Source organism: Sorex araneus, chromosome 7 (assembly GCF_027595985.1).
Source record: "Sorex araneus isolate mSorAra2 chromosome 7, mSorAra2.pri, whole genome shotgun sequence".
NCBI classification, from domain to species: Eukaryota; Metazoa; Chordata; class Mammalia; order Eulipotyphla; family Soricidae; genus Sorex; species Sorex araneus.
Window position 1 is genome coordinate 49,532,223 of NC_073308.1, and position 25,936 is coordinate 49,558,158.

The window sequence follows — 25,936 nt, forward strand, 5'->3', positions numbered from 1 at the left end:
CTGTGGATAGTCTTTGTATTCTGGTCACTGTATCTCTTGCGGTGCAGAAGCTTTTTAGTTTAATGTAGTCCCATTTGTTGATCTCTGTTTTTACTAGATTGCTTAGTTCGGTGTCACCTTTGAAGATACCTTTATCTTCAATATCGTGGAGGGTTTCGCCGACCTTGTCTTCAATGTACCTTATGGTTTGTGGTCTAATGTTGAGGTCTTTAATCCATTTTGATCTGACTTTTGTGCATGGTGTCAGGTCAAGGTCTAAACCCATTTTTTTGCATGTGGTTGTCCAGTTGTGCCAGCACCATTTGTTAAAGAGGCTTTCCTTGCTCCACTTCACATCTCTTGCTCCCTTATCAAAGATTAGATGGTCATACATTTGGGGTTGTGTGTAGGGATATTCCACCCTGTTCCATTGGTCTACGGCTCTGCCTTTGTTCCAGTACCATGCTGTTTTAATTGTTACTGCTTTGTAGTAAAGTTTGAGGTTGGGGATGGTGATGCCTCCCATCATCTTTTTCCCAAGAATTGTTTTAGCTATCCTTGGACGTTTGTTATTCCATATGAATTTTAGGATTGCTTGATCCATTTCTTTGAAGAATGTCATGGGTATATTTATAGGGATCGCATTGAATCTGTATAATGCTTTAGGGAGTATTGCCATTTTGACAACATTGATTCTCCCTATCCACGAGCAGGGTATATGTTTCCATTTCCTCATGTCCTCTTTGATTTCATGGAGTAGCGTTATGTAGTTTTCTTTGTAAAGGTCTTTTACTTCCTTGAAAACCCAGTATTTTTAGAAGCCATATTTTTTATTTACTGTGAATCTCAAAAAACATAATAGAAAATAAAAGTTTAGTAATAAGAAAAGGCACATAGCATAAATATTAGTATGTTTTCTACTGCTAAAAAGCTGAACTCAGAGCAGTCTTACAGAAATACATGGTCCTACAGAACAGATATCATTGATGAGTTTACTGTTTGTGTTGATCCGTGATGTTTTCTTGAATGTCACTTCACCGTATCACCATCATTCCTTGTTCATCGATTTACTCGAGCAGGTGCCAGTAACATCTCCATTCGTCCCTGTCACGTGCTAGTGTAGCCCGATGGCATATTGGGAGTTCTTTCAATGTCAGGGGAATGAGGACCATCACTTGTTACTGTTTTTGGCATATAGAGTATAGAGTACGCCACAGGTAGCTTGCCAGGCTCAGCCATGCAGGCGAGATACACTCGGTAGCTTGCAGGACTCTCCAAGAGGGACAGAGGAAATACTGCCAAATGTCACTTAGTTGCAAAAATACAGAAGATAGCCCTTTTTGATGAATTTTTAAAAATAAAAATATACATTTAAGGGCTGGAGCGATAGCACAGTGGTTGGGCGTTCGCCTTTCACGCGGCTGAACCGAGTTCAATTACTCCGCCCCTCTCAGAGAACCCAGCAAGCTACCAAGAGTATCGAGCCCGAGCCTGGCAAGCTACCCATGCGTATTGGATATGCTAAAAACAGTAACAATAAGTCTCTCAATGGGAGACGTTACTGGTGCCCACTCGAGCAAATCTATGAGCAACGGGATGACAGTAACAGTGACAGTGACATTTAAGTTTCATGCATGTCATTTATTGTTTAATCACTTCATTTTATTTCTGAATCAGTACACAATTATACTGATTTCTTTTTTTACTTATTCACCTTTGAAGGATATCAGAGTTTCTTCTAAATTTCAGCAATTATGATGAAACGTTTATAGAAATTTGTGCACAGGCTTCTGTGTAAACTTAAGTTCTTAAATAATTTGAGTAAACAGCTCTAACTAGAATTGCTGGATTGTATGGCAAAGATTGTGTTTACTGTTTTAGAGAAACTAGACTCTTTTCCAAAGTGACTGGTTGATATTCCAACAGCAAAGGGTAAGAGTGGGTAAGAGTTTTGCTTGGCAACCTTATGAGCATCTGTCATTAAAAATTTGTTGAGGTTGAGTCATGCTAATTGGTAGATAGAGATGTTCACTGATTTCTTTAGTTTAAGATTCACTGCGGACATAAGATGTTGAGCATCTTTCATGCTTATTTTCCACCATGTTTTCCTTCTTTGATGCCGTGTCTATTCAGGTCCTTTCTCCATTTTGTGTGTGTTTATTTTTTTCTTTTCTGACTCTTAAGAGTTCTCTTTTTTGGCTGCAGAATAATCTTTATAGAATATACACTTTTCAGATATTCAAACTCTGGGTGTGTGTTTTATCTTTTCATACTTTTAAGAGTCTTTCTCAAGGTAAAGACTTCAATAATCTAACAAGCATGTCAAGATGACAGAGTGGTCTAAGTTTCCAGATTCAATAAATTCTAACATACTTTCTATTTCATGAGTCTTTTTAATGCTGTATAGAATACTTAATTGCTAAACTCAGAGTTACCCACATTTTATCCTTTGTTTTTTTTCTCAATTTTATACCTGTGTGTTTACATTTTAGCTTATGATTGATGTTAAGTTAATCTTGATATTGTGCATGTAAAAAGGGTTCTTTCATAACGAGTCATAAAACATTTTCTGTTGAGAAAATTTCTACTCAGAGATATGTTTATTAAATATTTTATTTTATTCTTGGATCCTCTGTTTCAGTCCATTTTTTATGGAATGAAACTTTACTTTTTCCAAAACCACACTAACTTAAATACGGTAAATTTATATAAGAACCTGGGTAGTGAGAGTTTTTCAGTTTTATTTTTCTTCACTTTTGCATTGACTGTGAAAGGTATTTGGATTTTTTTGGTAAACTTTAAAATAGGTTTGTCAATAGATACAAAATAGCTTGCTGAAACTTGATTGAAATTTGCTGAATCAACAGCAAAGCTGGGAGAAATTGACATCTTAGTACTATTGAATCTTCCCATCCATCAAGACACAATATGTTCACATTTAAGATTTTCTTGTATCTTAAATAAAAAAAATTGTACTTTTCCATATATATCCTGTAACTATTTTGATACATAGCTAATTTTTTCGTTTTTATATTACCGAACAGTTTTCTTTTTAATTTAAAGCTCAAATTATTCACAGATTATTTGAATATTAAATCAAATTAAATATATAGACATACTTGTACTCTATATACACAATAGAGTGCTACTTAGCTACAAAATATAAAATCCTTGGGCTGCCAAGATAATCTAGCACGTAGGGTGTTTGGCTTGCCACAGTTGGCTGGGGTTTGACACCCCTACACCCTATGAACCCCCATCCCTAGCCCCCTCAGGAGTGATTCCTAAGAGGAGACTCAGGAGTAAGCCTTGAGCACTGTGAGTTGTGATCTAAACAAGAACAACAACATCAACAAAGAAGTGAAATCTTGAGGTAGAGAGGTATAAAGTTTCTTGCCTTGCTCGCAACCAGCCCTAGTTTGATCCCCACTAAATACAGACCACGGAGCACCACTGGCAGTCATCCCTGAGGATAGGGTCAGAAGTAAAGATTGAGCACAGCTTGACATCTACCACACAAAAACCCCCAAATAATAGAGAAAATATGTTCTTTTTTTTCAATAATGGAAAAGAACCAAAAGAGCAATGTCCTTAGTAAAATAAATCAGAAAAGATAAACCATAGGATTCACTTTGTATTTGATATGGAAAGTGCACTTTGGATGTATGAAAAAAATTTAAATAAACTTTTATTCTGTAAAACTAATTGTTGATTACCAGAAGTGAAAGGAGAAATACAAATAAATATTATATCGAAATGGAAACAATTATCTTGTTATGGATAGAACTGGACTTTTAGTGATACTTGTGCTTAATGTGCTCGTGTTGATTTCAGTGGACAAGCATGTGAAATTTATATAATTTCACCTGTGGGTTCATTTTGGGGTCATTCAGGGCTTACTCACGGCTCTATGCTCAGGGATCATTCCTGAAGTTGCTCTGGGAATCAGATGGGGTGCTGAGGATTGATCCTAAGTCAGCTGTATGGAAGGCAAGCACCTTACTATCATCTCAGCACATAGAATGTGTTTACGCAGTATTACTTCAGTTAAATAAGATTTGCAGCTGCTGAAATATATTAATGGATAATTAAATTCAATAAACCCTGTATTTTAATATTCAAATAATCTATAGTCAAAAATATGTGCATGCATTAGTATTTTCATACAAAAAGCAATGAAACAGATAAAGGGAGAATGTACACAAAATGTACTTTTCTTATATCTAATTAACATTTACAGATTAAAACCTTAGGCCTCTAAGATAGATCTACTGGTCGAGTGTATGCCTAGAAATTATGCCTAGAAACCTCAGAAATGTCTTGCTAGGCCACACGGATATAGTCCTACTGACCTCCAGGCACTGCTAGGCATAGCCTAAGTATAATCACATTAATATATTTATTATATATTATATACACATATTAAAATTTCTCTATGAATCAGCCTAAGGTTCTTTCCATTTCCTGACTTTCCTCAGGGAAGGAAAACTTGCTTTATCCTATTATTCATTTCATTATCACTAATTACTCATCTATATTAATTAGTGTTTCATTTCCTTGTATTTGTGTGTGAAACTCTCTACATTTGATAAGTCTGCAATTCCACTTTCTCAGAAATGAGAAAAACAGCAAGACAAAATCATATCAAAATAGTAAAATATAATAAATATCTTGTCTCCAGACTGGGCTGGTGATCCTTTGCGATCCAAATCTTCAAGAATAATTCAGAATTTTGCTGTGATTACTTGAAAACAGCCCCTCAATGTTGCAGATGAATAGCAGTTTGTGTTTTAGACATGAAAGTTATAGTTGAATGTCTTTAAATACACACAGATGCACACACCTTCAGTAAATATTAATTTGAAAAGAGATATTGTAGTTAAAGGAAGAAAGGATAAATTCTTCACTGTCACTCTTCCATTTCTTATGTTCAACCTGTTTTCTAACAGAGATAAAATTTTATATTGTGGGAAAATAAAGGTTCTAAAGATCTGGACTTGTTTTTTAATGACTTACCTTCATGAAGACAAGGAAATCCATAACCAACTTTCTAAAATTTGTAATCCCTATACAAGTGTTATTCTCAACTCTCTAATTTTATTGTGGTCCTCAGGGTTAAAAGACAAAATTAATCTGGCATTACCTGTATAATGAGGAGAGAGAAAAAACTTGTATCTCAGCCCGTATATCCTACTAGAGAAATGCCAGAGCATAAATACATTTTATGAAGAACACAATAATTAAGTTAAAAGCAAAAGATGAAGACCCTCTGCTCCCAAAGACTATGATCCAAGAGGTCTTGTAACCCTTTTTGGCACCCAGAGCGGCTTCTTACAGAAATGCATCTAGACTATGAGCTGTACTATAACTATGTGCTGCCCGGGGAGGGATTTTCCCTCTCCACCCTGTTTTTCTGTGCAGAAAATGGCGGCAGCATCATCCACGTGGTGAGAGCCGCTCCCTAAGACTTCCGCCCAGAGGTAGGAACTTGGCAATGTTGTGGATCATAGGCAATCATGGGAAGGCGATCATGGCATGCCCTCAGCCCTGATAAGATCCAGAACTGCTGCTCACGAAACAGAGCCTCTGCTCCCAAAGACTATGATCCAAGAGGTCTTCTAACCCATTTTGGCACCCAGAGAAGCTTCTTAGAGACATGCATCTAGACTGTGAACTGAACTAAAACATCAGAAATCCAAAACCTCGCGGCCGCTGTCATGGCCCCGCGAGCTCATAGAATCTTCATTCTCAGCAATGAAAAGAAATTATTAAATGATGACTTTTCAGCAGGCCTGATTGTTGGGGGAAAATTCCAAATAATAATAGTGAGTTCTCTGTTGAAATATTGAATGTATTCAAAGTATAGAGAATAAAATGAAGATCATTAGCTACTTTTGGTGGGAACTGGGTGGGAGGGGGCTATATTGGGGTTCTTGGTGGTGGAACATGTGCACTGGTGAAGGGATGGTGTTTCAATTATTATATGACTTAGACGTAAACCTGAAAGCTTTGTATTTTTTTTCATGGTGATTCAATATAATGAAATAAAATTATTTTTTAAAAAATAAAAAAGCAAAAGATGGAGGTAGGACATTTTTCAACATGATAAAGTGAATTTTAGTTATTATTTTGAAATTGCATGATATCAGAATGAATGTAAAGTAAATATAATAAGTTTTACTTCGTGATATCAGCCAGACTTTTGATCTACCAGATCACAGATACATCATTCATTGTTTTACTATGTGAATAGTTTACCTTGGAGCATAGCAGTATTTGCATCAAGTACATGTGAATGATCTCCAGGGGGTGGTGCAACATAGATACTAATGGTAAAAGCCTTTAGAATTGTAATAATTTTTATTTTCATGTAAATTATTTATATTTTTTTCTTAGAACACTCTTTCATTGACCTTCTCTAGTAACTATAAATAACTATTAACTATTAAAAAATATCTTTGTCTTAAAGGTTGTATAGTATTCAAATAGATCTCCTATAAGAGCCTTTTTACTTGTTTGTTTCCCTTAATAATTAAGCTCACAGTGTCTTCAGTCACTGTACCTATAGTTCCAAGCAAGTGTCTGACACAATATACTGTTGCAGTAAATGTTTCTGCATTCGAAGTAAATTATTCTGCATGAGATACACCCAATTACCTTGTATTTCTTCTTTCTAATTTTGATTTCATGTCAGTTTAGTTCACAGAGAATACACTGTGCTATTTATTAAATTAAATATCTGCTTGAAGTACCATATTAAAAATTAAGCTTGGTTAAATCTCAATTTCCTGTGATCATCATAGAAGTCGTTCATTACTGCATCTCATATTAACTTGGTTCAATGGTTAGATAGCAATTAACATGAATGCTTAATGACCACTTTCCTATTTTGATATATTACTGATGATATTAGCAGTTTAAAGTGACTTAGGGTTAATTATACATGCTTATAATTTGCCTACCCTTCTGACTAATAGTAGATTATTGCACCTAAGAATGTGTGAATGCTAAGGCTGGAGCAATAGCACAGTGGGTAGGGAGTTTGCTTGCACTCGGCCAACCCGGGTTGATTCCCAGCATCCTATATGGTCCCCTGAGCACCGCCAAGAGGATTTCCTGAGTGCAAAGCCAGGAGTGACCCCTGTTCATTGCTAAGTGTGACCCCCCCCCAAAAAAAAAACCAACCAGAATGTATGAATGCTTCAGGCAGGCAGGCCTGTGTAGCAAGTAGCATTGGTTTGCAGAGACTTTGTGATCGATACTTATCTCCCTCCCTCCCTCCCTCCCTTCCTTCCTTCCTTCCTTCCTTCCTTCCTTCCTTCCTTCCTTCCTTCCTTCCTTCCTTCCTTCCTTCCTTCCTCCCTCCCTCCCTCCCTCCCTCCCTCCCTCCCTTCCTTCCTTCTCTCTTTCTCTCTTTCTTTCTCTCTCTTTCTTTCTTTCTTTCTTTCTTTCTTTCTTTCTTTCTTTCTTTCTTTCTTTCTTTCTTTCTTTCTTTCTTTCTTTCTTTCTTTCTTTCTTTCTTTCTTTCTTTCTCTCTTTCTTTCTTTCTCTCTTTCTTTCTTCCTTTCTCCCTTTCTTTCTCTCTTTCTTTCTCTCTTTCTTTCTTTCTTTCTTTCTCTCTTTCTTTCTTTCTTTCTTTCTTTCTTTCTTTCTTTCTTTCTTTCTTTCTTTCTTTCTTTGTTTCTTTCTTTCTTTCTTTCTTTCTCTCTCTCTCTTTCTTTCTTTCTTTCTTCCTTTCTTTCTCCCTTTCTTTCTTCCTTTCTTTCTTTCTTTCTTTCTTTCTTTCTTTCTTTCTTTCTTTCTTTCTTTCTTTCTTTCTCCCTTTCTCTTTTTCTTTCTCTCTTTCTTTCTTTCTTTCTTTCTTTCTTTCTTTCTTTCTTTCTTTCTTTCTTTCTTTCTTTCTTTCTTTCTTTCTTTCTTTCTTTCTTTCTTTCTACCTTTCTTTCTTTCTACCTTTCTTTCTACCTTTCTTTCTTTCTTTCTTTCTTTCTCCCTTTCTTTCTTTTCTTTTTTGTTTTTTGGGCCACACTCAGTGATGCTCAGGGCTTTACTTCTGGCTCTGAACTCAAGAATTGCTTCCAAACAGAGCTTGGGAATCACATGATATGCTGAAGGTCTAGATCCAGGTCATCTGTTTGCAAGGCATGCACCAACACTACTATCTCTCCAGTCACTGATACTAATTTTTTAGAGATCTCAAATTATTCAGATTATTTCTGTAATGTCTAGTTTAGCATTAGAGATGGAAAAAAAAATTCTTTGAAGTGCCAACTAAAGTCTGAGTGTTTTTTGATGATAGAAAGGAAGAATGTGTCTTGAACAATCTTCGTGGTTTCCAGCCCAGCCGAACTGAGTAGGTAAAACAAGAGAGTCCTTCTTCTGCTCACAGCTTACATTCATCTCCTTTGCAAATTTCCTACATCCCCGCGCAGGAGTACTAACAGGAGGTATGGTACGTGCCTTGCACATGGCCAAGCTAGGTTTTCTCTCCAGCACTCCAGAGGGTTCTCCAAGCCTTGCCAGTAGTGTTCTCTGAGCTCAGAACCACTCTTGTGTGTAGCCCCCAAACCAAAAGCCAAAGCAAAACAAAGTAACAAATTGCCCACATCCATGCTGTTTTGTGTGGTCATTTGACCATTTATTTCTTCAGAATGCAATGTTGAATTCTCAAGTACCTGGTAACGTAGGTTGATGCGTGTTTTACAGAGCAAGTCATTAGAAATTCAGTATTCATTAGAAATAATATTTCTTTGATTATACTAATGCCCAGATATTATAGCATAACTATGTCAGGACATTTTAATATTATCAGAGACTGTTAATGATAATAACAAAGCTGAAGTGACTTTGTGTAGATTTTTCTTATTTTATCATTTTAGTCTAGCTTTCATTATGATTATCCTATGCATATTGATATAAACAAGACTTCCCAGTTTTCCAATCCATAACCATGCAACAGGTGTTTATTTATCCTATTTCCCTTGCACGCAGTCGATCCAGGTTTGATTCCTCTGCCACTCTCAGAGAGCCCGGCAAGCTACCGAGAGTATCCCGCCCGCACACCAGAGCCTGGCAAGCGCCCGTGGCATATTCGATATGCCAAAAACAGTAACAATATGTCTTACAATGGAGATGTTACTGGTGCCCGCTCGAGCAAATCGATTAGCAAAGGGATGACAGTGATACAGTGATACAGTGCATCATTATGCTTTAAATACTATATATGTAAGTTATTGATTTATTTGGCTTTTCTAAATTCATTCTAGAATAGAAATGATAGCTGTTATATCCCAAAGTAAACTAGAATGCATTTAGTAATGTTTGTTTTATTTTTTTAAATTAGTTTATTTTTGGTTTCTTGGCCACACCAGGCTATGCTCAGGGGTTGCTATGGCCCTACACTCAAGGATCGTTCACGGCAGGCTCGGGGAAATATATGTAACACCAGGATCAAACCCTGGTAGGCTACATGCAAGTTAAGTGCTCTTTTCACTGTTGCTCAACTGTTTACTTATACTTCCTCAGAAAATAGACTTGTCATGAGACTTGTTGATAGTAGTTGGTGATTTCTGTAAGTCAGTGATGTGGGAGAAATCTAAGACCAAGAGAAGGGAAATTATTTGGAGTTTTGTATCAGAAAGATCTTATCAGTCCCCAAATTTTAAAATTATAGTAGTGCACTGAGTCCCACTCAAATCCAAGTGAGAGTGATACTTAGCTGATAGAATTCACCATCTTACTTCAGTAGTTGTCATATAGTAAGTTGCAGATAAATACTTAAGGGTTAATGCTCATTGAATCAGGAGAAAGACAGCTGTACTACCACCATCACCACCACTAGGAAGTCAAATTGAAAATAAAATTAAATTGATTTCATCTTAAAACCTAATGAAAAATAAGAAGTTAACACTTTTTTAAAAGCAAATGCAGAATCAGTACTGAGGATTTCATTATTCATCATTTTTAAAAAATGTGGGATCTGAGGGTGCAAAAAAGCACAGTAAAAATGACATCTATGCCTGTATGTTCATTGCGGCACTGTTCACAATAGCCAGAATATAGAAACAACCTTAGTGAGGGACAGACATAGAATAACTACATTCATTTGTGGAATATAAAATAACATAATAGGAGACTGTCACCCAAGGACAGTAGAATCAAGGGCCAGGAATATTGCTCCTTGGTTGGAAGCCTGCTTCATGAACTAGGGGAGAAGGCAGCTGGAATAGAAAAGGGATCACTAAGTCAATGATGGTTGAAAGGATCACTCGGGATGGGAGATGTGTGCTGAAAGTAGATAAAGGATCAAACTTGATAGCCTCTTAGTATCTGTATTGCAAACCATAATGCCCCAAAGTAGAGAGAAAGGATGGGGTAAATTTTCTGCCACAGAGTCTGGGGAAGGGTTGAGAAACGGGGGTGAGTTGGAGGGGATGTGGGTACATTGGTGGTTGAAAATGTGCACTGGTGGAGGGATGGGTGTTTGATTTGATTATTGTGATGACTAAAACTCAAACATGAAAGCTTTGTAACTGTACTCACAGTGATTAAGTTTGTAAAAATTGTGGGATCATACCTGGCCGTGCTCGGGCCTTGTTCCTGGCTCCGTTTTCAGGGATCACTACGCAGTGCTCAGAGTGCACGGTGACTGGTGTCAATCCCTGTCAGCTATATGTACAGTAAGCATATTGATGACTATACTGCAATCTCTCTCCAGCCCCAACTCCACAGTTTTGTGAGCTACTTTGTTCTTTTTTATTTATGCACTAATTTGACATTTAATTGTAAGTACTAAGGTGGTATTTAATTATAGAGACAAATTCTAAAAAACTAACTTGCGAATGACCTACAAGTAGAACATTTGTTTCTACTTAATTCAGTTGGTTTAGTCATTACATATCAGTTTATTTCTTGCTTTTCAGTCAAGTTACTCATGTTCATTTGCTAAAAGTATACTCAAGAAATGTAATTAAAAGCTGAAGAGCAACCAAATATTTTGTATTGGAAATCTGGATATGTTTGCTTTCTGTGAAGTCCAAATTAGTGACATTTGTAGATTATATATTACATAGATAAGGGTTTCCATAAAATCACAATGTGTTTGAAGTAGTAAACACTAATAATTTGATGCTCCTTCAAATGATTATTTTCAAGTTTCTCTCACCATTGCTGTTGTATCACAAAATGAATGAATCATTCAGATAGCCAGTTTTGTTAAGAAATGAGTTCCATTGAGTATTTTAGATAAACTTTAAGCAAGTTTTTGTAACTTTCCCATTTCATGTTTCCAATCCATTTAGCTTGAGTATTTTGTCATTTAGAGTAATAACTCATCAATCTGTTAGTGCAAGCTTTCTTTATGTTACTTTTCTTAGTGTTATGAAATGTGCTATTTTGAATCTCTGAAATGTTACAAACTGCCAGATTGCTAATTGCTTTGGATGCTGTGAAAAATAATTACTCTACATTATTTTTGATATTTAATTGACAGTGTAATGCATTTAACTAAAGACCTGCAATAAACTATTTCTAATTACTGAGGGCGGTGGAGTGGAAAAGTAGGCTGTAAAACTTTACAAGGGAAACACTGTTTTCTTCATTACATTAAAAGTCATTGTTGATATAAAATTTCAGAGGCAAAACAGTATCCAAATGGGAAATTCTGGTAAGCCAGAAATAGTAGTAGATTGTCTTTATTCATGATTTAAAATGAAGATTTTTTTAAAAAAAAATTGTCTTTGAATTGATTTTACTGGTGATAGATGTCATATACCAAATTTACTATGATTGAACTAAAATTTCTCCTTCCCTAGATTGTGGGACTTTATGAAGGAAATAATTATACCACTGAAAAAATGAGTAATCTTTATTACTGGACTATGTACAATTTATTCTACACATGTGGTACTTGCCACTGTAAAATTATGCCAATTTTTGTTGACATTGAAATATATGAATATCAATATGTATATTTATATGACTTTTCTCTTAGTTCTTAAGAAATTCTTATTATATACTGAATCCTGGAAATAACTAAGTGATAGCAATTCTGATAGCTTAGAAATATCACAAATTGAATTATAGAAGATATAGTTCCTTTAGATAGATGTTTACTGCTCTTCTTGTCCTGTGTTTCTGAGGTATTTTTAATGGCCAACAATATTCTTCTCATAAGTCCTAATTAAAATGAAATGCCTCCATTAGTGTTTCATTAAATTGCTTATTCAATTCAAATATGTGCATTTTCCAAAAACAGACGACCATAATAAATGACCTGTTTCAGGGAATGTAAATTATTTTCAGAATTTCAGAAATTGAAAAGGGATAAGAGGAAGGAGAAAATGCTGGGCTGGTGTGAAGCGATAGCCCGTAACCCTCATAGAATCCCAAACAACACGCGAACACCTGAGGTCTCAGGGGATTTGACCGATGTCTCACAAACCTCCACATTGGTGAGTGGAAAATTATTTTACCCAAAAATGGTTTATATGTACGTAAAATGCTAAGAGAATTGAAAGGAAATAAGTAAGCATTATTGTTTCATTCTTGTTTCTATTAATGTCTGCATATGCATTATAGGTCATATGGATATATAATTTGTATGGATTCAGTTAGATTAAAAGAACATTAAACTATCCTGAAGTTGTGCGCACAAACCTAGTTACTGAAATTGGTTTAGTTAATGAATTTCATTTAGTAAACTGTCTTTTATTGGATTTTCATTTGGTCTGAACAATTCATTTTTCAACAATGTTGAACCCTTTTTTTCCACTGTAATAGTAACTTTGAAGAGATATTTAAAGTTCACGTTCCTAATAGTTTCTTAAATTTAAAACTGACATGTTAAATATGGTTTAACTAATTTTTTATCATTTTGTAGCAACAAAAGTGTTTCATTAGCCTGATTTATTAGTTGAATCATTTATTAATCATGAAGAAAGATTCCAGAGTATGTTTACATTTGAGTCATTTGATAATATCTCTATTTTTGCATAGCAATAATGATCTCAGAAATTATTTTTGAGTGAATGTCAAGAGAAGCGTTTTACCAAAAGAAATGTAGAAATCCTTCTCTAATTTTGACTCGGAGAGATAAGGCTAATGGCATAGATATATGTGTGCCACACTATTGAACAGTCAAGTTTCTAGGAACTAGATTTTTTTGAAATTATCACTTGTGTTACTTATCTCAACTAACATGAACTTTCATGATTATTTTCTATAAAACTTTGCCATGGGCTAATATCACTTACACATATATGTTATGCAATATGTATATAGAGAGCTGGACTGTCTGGAGTTATGAGTAGCTAAAAATTTTTAAGAAAAATAAAATTCTTAGTCCTTTCATTCCAGTGTCTTTAGTACATAATCCTTTTTAATAAAGCCATATATCAGAAACATGAATGCTCTTGAGCAAATATTTGTTCCTTTCTCCTATAATTATATAACCTAACATTTGTCTTATTGCCATGTACCGTGTCCCAGATAAACTAATTGGCATTCCCAGTGCCACTTAGATAGTAGATCACAAAAATATTATTAGAATCTAGGGATCTCAAGTCACGACTATTTCTATTTTGCTAGTGTCTTTCTTCCTTGACAGTGTTTTCTTCTTATTTTACTATTTTTGGTAAAAAGGAAAAGATAATCAAGTTACCAATACCTGTAATTTATCCCTTAATGAAAGGAATTGCCTGTATCAAAAACTCTTGTCTCAGTTTTTCCTTTAATTATTTTTTTTAAATTTTTGATCACACCTGATAGTGGTCAGGGTTTACTCCTGGCTTGTGTTCAGAAACCACCTTGGGACCACCGCTTCAAGGACCATAAGGGACCCTTGGAGGATGCTGTGGGGTGCCAGGGATTGAGACTGGATTAGTAGCCACTTTCAAGGCAAGTTTACAGCTCTCTCTACTATCTCTTTGACCCCAGATTTCAGTTGTTCAGAAATGAATCAAATTTTCTCCAAGTCACAGCCTGTTCGTGTCGGTTATCTTTCTTCGGAGGTTCATTGCTAAATAGGAATTCAAAGTTACAATCTCCTTCCATTTTTTGATGCTACTTTTTGGAGCAGATACCCTCTTAATTCACTGAAGAAAAAGAATAGACGCCATGCACCATTGAAATGTGAGTGTTCTGAAGTAATCTTGAATGCAGTACATCCTTTCATTGGCCAAAACTAGTTTTAAGACCCCGTCCATCCACAAGGGAGAATAACAAATACTACCTACCTGTGAGGCCAAGAAAAATAACATGGATTTGGTAAGTTTCTGTCTGATCTTTTCCACAATCCATCTCTCCTCAACAAATACTTGCATTATGAAGAGATTTAATTACATTTTATACGGTATAATTTAGCACTTTTAGTCACTGAATTCAATTCCACTTCTTGAGCACTGATTATGCATTGTTATCACCAAATGATGAAGATTATCATCATTTACAAACAAATTATACTTTGCATCCAGCCTCAGTATGCCTAAACACCAAATAAATAAGAGGACAACAGGCATGAAAACCACAATGCACAAGCTTGAAAGAAATCATACACATGGCAATCAGAGACAAACTTTGACTGAAAAATATAATAAAGCCTCCCTTTATTATTAATTATAGAAGTTTGGGAAGATTCCTATATAAGCACAGACACTGCTTCCTCATATCCATGGTTTTTGCTGGACTCTAGATAAGCCCTTTATGAATTCTTCCTTTTCTATTACTAGCGTCATACACACTGTTGTGTCCATTAAAGTCTCAATAGTCAGAATTATTTTTTCCTGCTTGAGTAAAATTATGGGACCAATGACTGCTTTTCAGGGTTTCTGTTTCTTTGATAATTGTATTTATTTTTTCAATTTATTATTTAATTTTATTTTTGACATGTTAAACTCATTTTTATACCAACATAAAAATGATCACTGTATTTAAGTATTACAATTCTCTTAAAGAGTTATAGGGTTCCAGTCTATTTACTTGCTAGCAATCCATGTGCTTAGAACTTTCTTTGCTGGGATATCTATATCTTCTCAATCTCTCTAAATTGATGCTGTTGTCTACCGATACTTTATTTAATGGAGAAGTTTTCCTGGGTGTCATCTCTAAATCTCATGTTTGCCTTATTTTACACCAGTGAAAATTTTTTAGATCTTTGCTATTCAGGGTCTTGCTTCAATGGCATTTGGGGTTTAAAAAGAAACTCCAGATTTCAAACAGCCCAATTATCCCCTCAGCCTTCTGGATTACTCCACTTCTATTTTGGTCTGTGTTGATATTAGGTAATTAGTTCCTTCGTTCATGTTTCTCTTGTAACACGTTATCAAGTATAGAGAATAGCCACCATGCTTTATTAAGTTTTGTTTCTTAATCTATTTTGAGTGTTTCATCTTAGTTTCTGTACCATATGTGTTGCACCATTTTCCAAACAGTTTTGCCAAACATTATGCCAAAATGTGGCTTTCTGTCTTTGATAACAGTTTTCTTACAACCTGTTGCCTAATCATTAAGCAAATGAAATATTTTAGAATTTTGTTCTACTGACACAGGCTGTGACTACCATTTTCTATATTTGCCTAACTCTAAAAGCTGAGATATGATCTGGCAAACACAACTCAGGCCAGTTGTTCTGACATAGACTGTAGAGTAAAGAATTATATAACCTGCATAGAAAACTAAAAAGTCAAAAAGTTACTACATTTAATAAAATGACATAACATCCACAAAATGGAGTGACAAATGAAGGAGGGTATAGTTATGCTAATTGAAAAGGCAGAAAGGATATTGTACATCAAAACCATACCACAAGCAACTCTATGGTTTCATTTACCTAAAATACAATAAAGATCTGGAGTTTAGAGGTATAATTTAAGGATCCAGGGAATTATACCTGAAAGTTAGTGGGGGCTTTCAGTCAGTATCAACGTATCATTATCATCCCAGTGTTCATCGATTTACTCGAGCGGTCACCAGTAATGTCTCCATTTGTCCCAGCCCTGAGATTTTTAGCAGCCTCTCCTTACTCATCTTTCCCAACGATTGGAGGCTCTTTTCAGGGTCAGGAGAATGAGACTGTTATTATTAGTATATTTGACATGTCAAATACACCACGGGGAGCTTGCCATGTTCTTCTGTGTTCAGTTGGTATTTAATAAATATATAAATATATATTGATTTTGTGTTTTAATCAAGTATGAGTTTTAGTATTAAATTGATATAAAAGGGGTCTTAAGAATCAGAAATAAACAGGTGAAAGATTTTACAAGAAATGGAGTTAAAAAAATCTAAGGAGTTAAAAATAGTTAATGTGATTAGCATTGGCAAAAAAAAATATTTTTATTATAGCACTGTAGCACTCTTGTCCCATTGTTCATCAATTAGCTTGAGAGGGCACCAGTAACGTGTTCATTGTGAGACTTGTTACTGTTTTGGCATACTGAATAATTATCAATATTATTTTTTGAGGCAAAAAATAAACTATAGTCATGATATGTTATATCATGAGATAATTTGCCACTTTCTAATACTCATTGCCCAGATGCAGGCATATTTTCTATTCTTTAGGTCCTTGATCTGGGATAAAGAGTTTAATACATATAAGAATCTGAAATGAGAGACTATGAAAGAAATATTTCAGGAAGAAATGAATAATGCCTATCTGTAAAATTAAAATGAATGATTATTTTTAAGACTTTAAAATATCTATAAAACTTTAATATTTTCAAGAATGCTATTTTGTTACAGCTAATAGTCTTGCTGAAATATAAAGGTATAACTTTATATGTAATGAAATAGATACATTGTTAACAGGTTATTTAATTTTTCTAATTCATAAGGAACCAAATCTACTGATTTTTAGGTTATTTTTATTTATAATATCTATTTTAAAAAACCAATATTGTGATAGGCATAATGTAAATAAAAGTACTATAACACTGTAGCACTGTATAACTGTCATCCAGTTGGTCATTGATTTGCTTGAGTGGGCACCAGTAATGTCTGCATTGTGAGACTTGTTGTTACTGTTTTTGGCATATAGAATATGCCACAGGTAGTCTTGCCAGGCACTGGCGTGCAGATGAGATACTCTTGGTAGCTTGCCAGGCTCTCCAAGAGGGACGGAGGAATCGAACCCAGGTCAGCTGCATGCAAGGCAAACACCCTACCTGCTGTGCTATCACTCCAGTCAAAAATAATATTTTAAATAACTCTCTAGCAGTGAGTTAGAAGAAAAATTGATACCCCCAATTTCTGTCTACAGTTTAATTTTTTAAGTCTCATTTTTTACAATTTTATTACAAATTCTTTCAAAAAATAAGATATAACTTACTTGATATACACATTTTAATGTCAAATTTATAGTCACTGGATAAAATAACTCCCAGTGTAGCCTGATAAGTATTACTTTAAAAAGAGCAACTGAATTTATCCATGTTCACTTGCATCATAATATTTTTTTCAAAGAGTTGTATTTAGCTTATGAAAAAACAATTAAAATGATGCACTTTTACTTCATGTCTTTTAGAAACATGCAAGTGAATTATAAATTGTAACTGAGAAATCATAGCATCATTATTTATGTTCCTTTCTGCTCAGAGGCTTTATTTCACTTTTTAATTTTTTAAGTTTTTTCTTTCCTTAAATCAACTCACTTGGACATTTGTGTAATAAAGAAGAAATAAATCCCAGGTCTTTAAACTTTAAACCATAATGTCGTGCTGTAATTTAATTTATATCTCTGTGATATTCATGCAGAAATTAAATAATACACAAATTTCATATAACTAATTATCAAAAGCAATATTGCCATTCAGAAGAATAATGATATCACTAAAGAGAAAAATTTGATAAGAATCCAAATTAAAGAAATTGGGTTAGGTAGAACTTTTACTATAGAAAAATCAATAAACTTTCCCGTATTTTATGCCAAAACTTTTAAAGCTAAGGGAAATAGCTACATACAAGCCAATTAGGATTTTGTATTAACATTATCAAAATAGCTCAAAATATTTTCCTTAGATTCATAACATTCAGCAATGAAATTGGTTGACTTGATTACAATATGGTATATTAAATCTTCTGTATAGTAGTTATTGTCTCAAACTGAAGTAGAAAATTTTATTCTTTTCATCAGTGAAAGTTGTTGCAAACCAGTTATTTTGGGGCACAGATAATAACAAAACTGAAGTATAAATTAATATGCTTTGTGAATTAGCATAAGCAGATAGTGTTTATAAAAATTTAGGAGCTGGCTATGAAAACAGGTATATTCTTACTGAGTCTAATGTATATTTACCAGCTGCTTTTCCTAGATTCTCCCATTGGCTAGTTTCTTCATTTAGATGCCATATCAACCTTGACTAGAATTGCTTCTAATATCACAACTAACTGTGGTTTACCCTTTCATGTCCACTAAAGTGGATAGCTTGATATCCAGTGGATCAGATAGCTCATCTTTGTGTGAGAATATTTATGTAAGTATGAATGCATGTTTATTTTGTTTCTGTGCAGCAAAATATAACATCAGAAAGAGAAGATACGTTCTATTTACCTTTTTCATCCTCAGACTTTAGAACATAACAGGAACTTAATAAAACTTTGTGCAGTGGATAAATCACTTGAGCAGAAAGCTTGAACTCAGTGAAATCACAAATTATTCTTGTCTATAATGTTTATAGACAAGAGTATTTAGTATTTTTTAAATAAAAAACCTTTTTTTACCTTGTTTTTATCTTAAAATAATAAATACCAAATAATTCTGAGATGGTTTCCAAGACCAAAATGCATAATTAAAAGTTTTAGAAATTAAAATCATGGTTATACAGAGTTCATTCTATTTTAGTAAGATTCTGCCTTCAATACAAGTTTAATAAATTATAGGTAGTTTTCCTGAAGCACCTAATAATAAAATATGATTTTGTTCTAATTAATAATCATATTTGCCAACTACTATTTACTAGGACCATCTTCCTTACTCTCTTCCCAGTTGGCATCATCTACTTTTACTGTTTCTAAATTAAATAAAATCTGAAATCTGTCTATAGCAAATGGAGTAGTATTACCCCAAAACATAATATCTCCTGTATTCACTGTCACTGACACTGTCATCACTGTCATCCTGTTGTTCATTTATTTGCTCGAGCGGGAGCCAGTAACATCTCTATTCATTACAGTCCTGAGATTTTAGCAGCCTCTCCTTATTCATCCTTCCCAATGGTGCTGTGCTAGAGGCTGTTATTGCTACTGTTTTGGGCATATAGAATACACCATAGGGAGTTTGCCAGGCTCTGTCGAATGATATAAGAGAGACAATAAATATATGAAAAAATTCACAAATTGGCATGGTAATTTTATAACTAATGCAAATAGATAAGCATAAAGATTTTCAAGTACTTGGATATTTTCTGAGTAGTATAAGTGTGAAAACCATGACACAGAAAGTAAAAATTTATAAAGAATGATATGGGTTGCATTAGAAGTGCAAGAGTAAGAAACAATGATTGGCAGATGGAATATTTTAGCCAATCCTAAAGGCATATAAACAAAGTATTTTAAAACACCTAGAATTGTACGTTGATTGATAAACAGGAGAGCCAAAGTCATGAAATAGACAAGGAGAAAAGTAGCAGAGGAAGAAAAAAAAGAAGGAGGAAGAGGAAGAGGAGAGGGAGGAGGAAGAGGAGAAAGAAGAAGAAGAAGAAGAAGAAGAAGAAGAAGAAGAAGAGGAGGAGGAGGAGGAGGAGGAGGAGGAGGAGGAGGAGGAGGAGGAGGAGGAGGAGGAGGAGGAGGAGGAGGAGGAGGAGGAGGAGGAGGAGGAGGAGGAGGAGGAGGAGGAGGAGGAGGAGGAGGAGGAGGAGGAGGAGGAGGAGGAGGAGGAGGAGGAGGAGGAGGAGGAGGAGGAGGAGGAGGAGGATGAAGAAGAAGAAGAAACATAACAGAATAACAGAAATAACAGAAAAGTATATTTAATTTCCCATTACAGTTGACAATTTTCAATAAATTTTCTTTTGTTTCTTTAAGTCTCATTGGCCTGTTAATTGGTAATTGCCTTTATTCATTCTGATAATTCTGAAAACAAATTATGTTAGGGAAGAAAGAATTTATAGCTGTATTCTCCTATTTAAAAAAATATCATTGTGTTAACATGGTCTACAATAGTGCTGGTATTTATCTATACTTTTGGAGTACAAAGTTACTGCACCACCATCCTCAAATTGCCAATAATCCCCCAGATACTCGAGCTGTCCTGATGTCACTTCTAAGATCCCACAGCCCCCAGATTGAGGGATTTCTTGAGCTTGGAAACTTCAGTTCTGATGTCAATATTCACTATCCATAGCCTTATTTTGTTCTCTTGTCCTTCTTCCCCTCATTTATTTCACCTACATTGACAACTTACTAGGTTGAAGCAAAAGACAATTTCATTTATCATTTGTTTTTTTATAGTTGAATAGTGTTCTAGTGTGTGTGTGTGTATTTAGATACAGGCATACACATATAGATACACACACATTAGATACACACAAAAAAACCCCACACATTAGATATATACACACATGCCACAATTTCTTTGTCCAGTCATCTGTCATTTGCAATGCTGTTATTTTTTTTAAGGTCAATTTTTCTTTTTAATTTCACCATACACCACAATTTCGATGTCTGCAATTTGCATTGTCGTTTTCTTTTTAACATCATTTTTTCCTTTTAATTTTTTATCAATCAATATTTTACTACCATTGAAAATATTTTTTGTTCTATCAAGGACAATATTGAATGAAATACAATGTTTAAGAATAAATATAAAATACAAAAGAGGGAAATTATCTTATTTTTATTTATCTTATTATATATTTCCCTTTTTAAAGAGTAAAGAAAATTATATTTGCTGCACAGCTTTAATTGTTTAGCTACTGACCAATATCTACACATTATTCACAATATTAATAATTGGTTGAAAAAATTGTCTTTTTATGAAGAAATACATTCTTGTAAGGAATAATCACATCATCATTCTCAGTCATTCTTTATCAAAATGTACCATATCTGTTTAATTTATCAATTAAATTGTGAGCTAAATTTAAAAAAGATGTTTAATTACCATCAGCTGCTTAATCCTACTTTCTGTCTAGGATACATTAGTTTTTAAATATTCTAGTTTTATTGCTTGAGGAATAAGAAACAAGAGCTCTATGTACATAAATACAAGAGAGCCCAGGGACTTTATATAAAATTGGGATATATTGTTTCTCTTCACTAATGGCACAGATAGTAAAGATTTCTTTGTCCTGTTTATGTGGGAATTTGTTATGTTTTCCAAAAAAGAGAGAGGCAGGACAATTAACTTGATCTATGTTGAATCAGCTTGTTTTGTTTCAGGATAAAAATTGCACCTGGAATAGCTAAGACATTTCAGGGTAGAACTGAAGAATCTAGAGCTATTTCTAAGAAACAGTTATCTAACTCCAAAGACAAGGTAAATAGAATTCTCTGCTAAATTTATATTTCAAGGTCCATTTATTAATAATAAGTAATTAAGTAATTACTGTTGCATGCCTATTTTATGCTAAAGTGTTTATACAGGTACTCAAAATGGCATGGTGATTTTGAAAATAGGTATGCTATTCTCATTTTATAATTAGAGAACCCAAGGTTCAAAAGATTAGAAAAGAAAGAGAGCAGGAATTCAGTCCTAAATATTTACAGCCCTCTGTGTTATTTCAGAGAAAACATTTTGTATGTATGAAGTATTTGTCATGGGCTGGAGAAATAGTATAGTGGGTCAGGGCATTTTCCTTGCATTAGCCCTACCTGAGTTCAATCCCTGGCATCACATATAGTACCCTAATCACTGTCAGGAATAATCTACGAGTGCATGGTAAGGAATAAAACATTTGCACAACTGTGCATGATTTTTAAATGTTAAATTAATTTTAACATTAATTATTCAGAAAGTTACATGATGTAACATGACCGTTTTTTTAAACTACAACTATTAATTTTCCATTGTGATTATTGCACTGTCTCACAAATGAATTCTTTAGTATCTAGTGTTGTACAGTGTCAGATATCTGTCTCTTGTCAGGGAACTACGTAGGGGTAAATGAATCACAAATGAAATAACTGATTTAAAATATTGTCACTCAAAACCATTTGTAATTGGGCCAGAGCAATAGTGCAGAAGGTAGGGCATTTGCTTTGCAGATGCCAACCTAGATTCAATCTCTGGCATCCCCTGGGATTCCCCAAGCACTGCCAGGAGTAACTCCTGAGTGCAGGAATTACATGAGTGGGTGTAGTGCCAACACAAACAAATCAAAATACCCATTTGTGTCAGCCACACTACCATGAACTCACCAGAAATCATCAGAACTATTTTTATAACAGCAATCATTTAGATAACTCATTCAAGCAATTAATCTCACTTGAGACTCCGTTGTATTCAAACATTAATAACTATTAAAAGATACAGCATCTTTATTCTCAAGAAGCTGTTGATGAAAACAAATATGTCAAGAACATGGTGGGAAGCAAATGAAGGCGTTAGAAAAGGCCTTTAAGGGGGAGTTAGTTCAGCGCTAAGGATTAAGGCGGCTCCCCAAGAACACTTAAGAATTAGCAATAGAAGAAATTAGTGCTAAAGAGAGAACGGACATTCTCTAACTAGCTAAACCACTTGTAGCATAAAAATTACACTGTTTAATTTTAATTAAATTCCTGTTACTTTCTATTCCTGTTACTTTTAAAGACCTATTGCCTATATGATATAGTAAGTTAACAAATGTTCTTAAGAAATTGTGTTAGAGAAATACAGTTAAAATGAGATTGTACATTTATAGAGAGGAATTAATGAAATATTATGGATAATTTATTCAACCTTAATCCATTTAAATCGTAGCAGCTTTTATAATAATTTAGCCACATGAAAGGAATTGTGAAAACAATAATCCTTCTAGTGAAAGAGAAGCTATGTTAAAACACATTCTTTGTTACTGTAAGTATATTCTTAATAGCTCAACACTGGGAAAATTATATGTATTACATAATACAGACATATATGAATTTTAAAATATGTATTATGTCTGATACCATATATATATATATATTGTGTTGGACATCTTCTGAGCACAGGTATGGCAATAACTCTTATTTATTTGTTTTGGGGTGGGTAACACAGGGCAGTGCCCAGTGACATTGGTCATGTCTCTGTTATAAGGAATCTGTCCTGATGGAGCTTGGGAGACCGTATGTGGTGCTAGGATCAAACTGGGTTTGGACACATGCAAGGCAAACACCGTACCAGTTGTACTGTCTCTCTCTCTCCCTTGAAATAACTCTTTTATTTTTACTTATTTAGTTAGTTAGTTAGTTAGTTTTGGGGGCTACACCCGGCTGTACTCAGCGCCACTTCCTCACTCTGCACTCAGATATCAATCTTGGTAGGGTACAAGGGACCATATGGGATGTTGAAGATCAAACCCAGGTCAGCAATATTCAAGGCCAGGAATCTACCCACTGTACTATTGCTCTGGCCTCATTGTAACTTTTAGAACTGTGCAAAATCCCAGTTTTGCAAGCAAGTTCATTTATCCAAGTTTATTCTGCTGGATATTTTCTGACATTCTTAATCTAATATACCTTTGTTATTATAATACATATAATACATTCAGTAGGATATATAATAGCTATTGGAAATAAGTTTCATTTCGATTTTATATTCACATTTTAGTGCAATTTGTCTATACTTTGTTGAGAACTTTGTTTATGTATGAGCACATTTTCTGAGTAATTCATAAATACATTACACATACATTATTTCTCAAAATAGCCCTCTATTGTGGATATGATATTCACCATTTCACATGTTTTAAAATTAGTTTCTACAAGTTGCTTGCCTAAGGGAATTAATTACACTTTTTTACAGTTCAAAAATCTTTTGAGATTTTTATTTGTTCTTACTGTCAAGGTGCAATAAATAAAGTAACTTTACATAGTGCTTATAATAAAGAAATAAAAAGCTTATTTGTATGATTTGTACTTCAAATAATTTACTATCTGATTACTTCCATGTACAAAATAATCAACTGCTTTTCTGGATGAATGAATAAGATTATTTTTAAAATTCCCTTTCATAGGCACAATTTATTTCATCGAGTGCAATATCTTTCAGGAAATAAAAATGCCTTTAAAACATATGAAGCAAATCCCTTAGGTTTAAGCCCAAAGCAACCTTTAGTCAATGGCCTGTTAAATTATTTTTGTCATCATGGTAACTATCAAGTTTAATTATTAGGTGAGATAATAGGTACAGCTTTGTGATCCCACATTAGGAAATCAGCAACTCAAAATGTAAGAATGGGAAGTTAGAACCTGTTTTCTATGTGTCTGATACAGCTTACCAGAATACAATTTAATTTAATGATCCAGTAATTCTTTAAAGATAAAAAAAATTGAAATGGCTTTCACACTGCAGTTACCAGCTTGTCAGCTTACAGACACATTGTCACACCAACCAAATTTCATCACACATATTTTGATGAAACTGCAAAGAAAAATAGGCTGTTTTGTTTCCATGGCTTGCATGATTTCACCATGGAAATTTAACAAACCAACACTACTCAATCGGCCTAACATTGTTGGTGTCATTACTTATTCTATTTGTGCAGTTATTTGCAACGTTTTATGAAAGAATGGGTTGACGTGGTCTACTATATTTTTGGAATCTCTTATGACTATACTTTTTGGCTACTGACATATATGAATTCATTTACAGAGATTTATTTAGCGAAAGACTTGAGTAAACTCTTTTTGAGGTTGAAGACATAGTAGAGCAGGTTAGGCTCTTGTTACACGTCGATAGGACTGGGGTTCAGTTCCTGGCACTGACTGTATCTGACTACCTGGGGAGCACCACGAGTGTTCCCTGAGCACAGAGCCAGAAGTAAGGTATGAGCAAAGCCCCACCTTGAGAGTGTGTCCCACTCACGCCAAAAAAAAAGAAAAAGAAAAAGAAAACTTTTTTACAGTTCAGTCTCTGGCACTGCATTATGGTTCCCCAGCACTGCCAGATGTCACCCAGAGCACAGAGCCAGGAATAAACTGTGAGCACTACCAGGTGTAACTCAAAAATAGCAGTAACTAAAAACTCTTTTTACCTCGTCTCTGTGCATCTTGTTGACTATTTTACTCTACATGTTTCATTTTGTAGCACAAAGTAAATGCAGAGCAGAGATTAAAAATAAATGTTATTTTTTTCTCGTTAAAATTGATTTTATTCTAACTTCTTACTTAAAAGAAATGAGATAATATTTTATTTTATTTATAGCATCTCTCTGAAATCTCCATTTTCTTTTAATACTTATATTTCTTGCTCTCTTTCTTCTTCCAGAAATCTCAAAATATAAAATCTTATCTATAAAAATAGAGAGAGAGGTAGTCTGGATAGTAGAGCAGGTAAAGCAATAATATTTAACAGTTCAAAGAAATGCTAAAATGTTTTCAATAGACACGTGAGAGTGTTTTTTCTCACTGTAATTTTGCGAGAATTTCAGTGCCTATGCCAGCAGGGGTTATATCTCTTGTGTTTTTTTTTTTTTGTTATTGTAGTGATGCTAGTGCAAATAATGTGATGAGCAAATTTTATATGCTTATTAGTAATTCATATATCTTCTTTGGGTATTCTCATCTATTATCTTATCTCTAATTTATTAGAGTTATATGTTTAGGGCACGGGTTTCAAACATGCTTTGCAAATTTTTTTTCACAGTACTTGGTTAGTCTTCACCATGTTCATGGTATTTGTTAAAGCATGGATGCTTTTCATTTTGATACAATTTAAGTTATAATTCTTATAATATCAGTGTTCTAGCTAAAAATCGCTTACTATTCAAAGATTTTAAAAGTTACTTCTTTCAATATTCATGGATTGGAATAGTCAACATTGTGAAAATGACACTCCTATTCC

General features: G+C 34.2%; 1 protein-coding gene across 4 annotated transcripts in view; it reads left to right on the forward strand.

Moving 5' to 3' along the window:
• The window catches only part of MARCHF1 (membrane associated ring-CH-type finger 1), an 830,879-nt gene that overhangs the window by 485,336 nt on the left and 319,607 nt on the right, over positions 1-25,936 (forward strand). Inside the window, exon 2 of one of the 4 annotated variants that reach the window (XM_004606143.2) lies at positions 12,283-12,431. The exons of the other annotated variants lie outside the window; for them this stretch is intronic. Coding sequence (XP_004606200.2) covers positions 12,321-12,431 — 111 coding nt within the window. The 5' untranslated portion in view covers positions 12,283-12,320. The remainder of the gene's footprint in view (positions 1-12,282; positions 12,432-25,936) is intronic. 4 annotated transcript variants of the gene reach the window in all.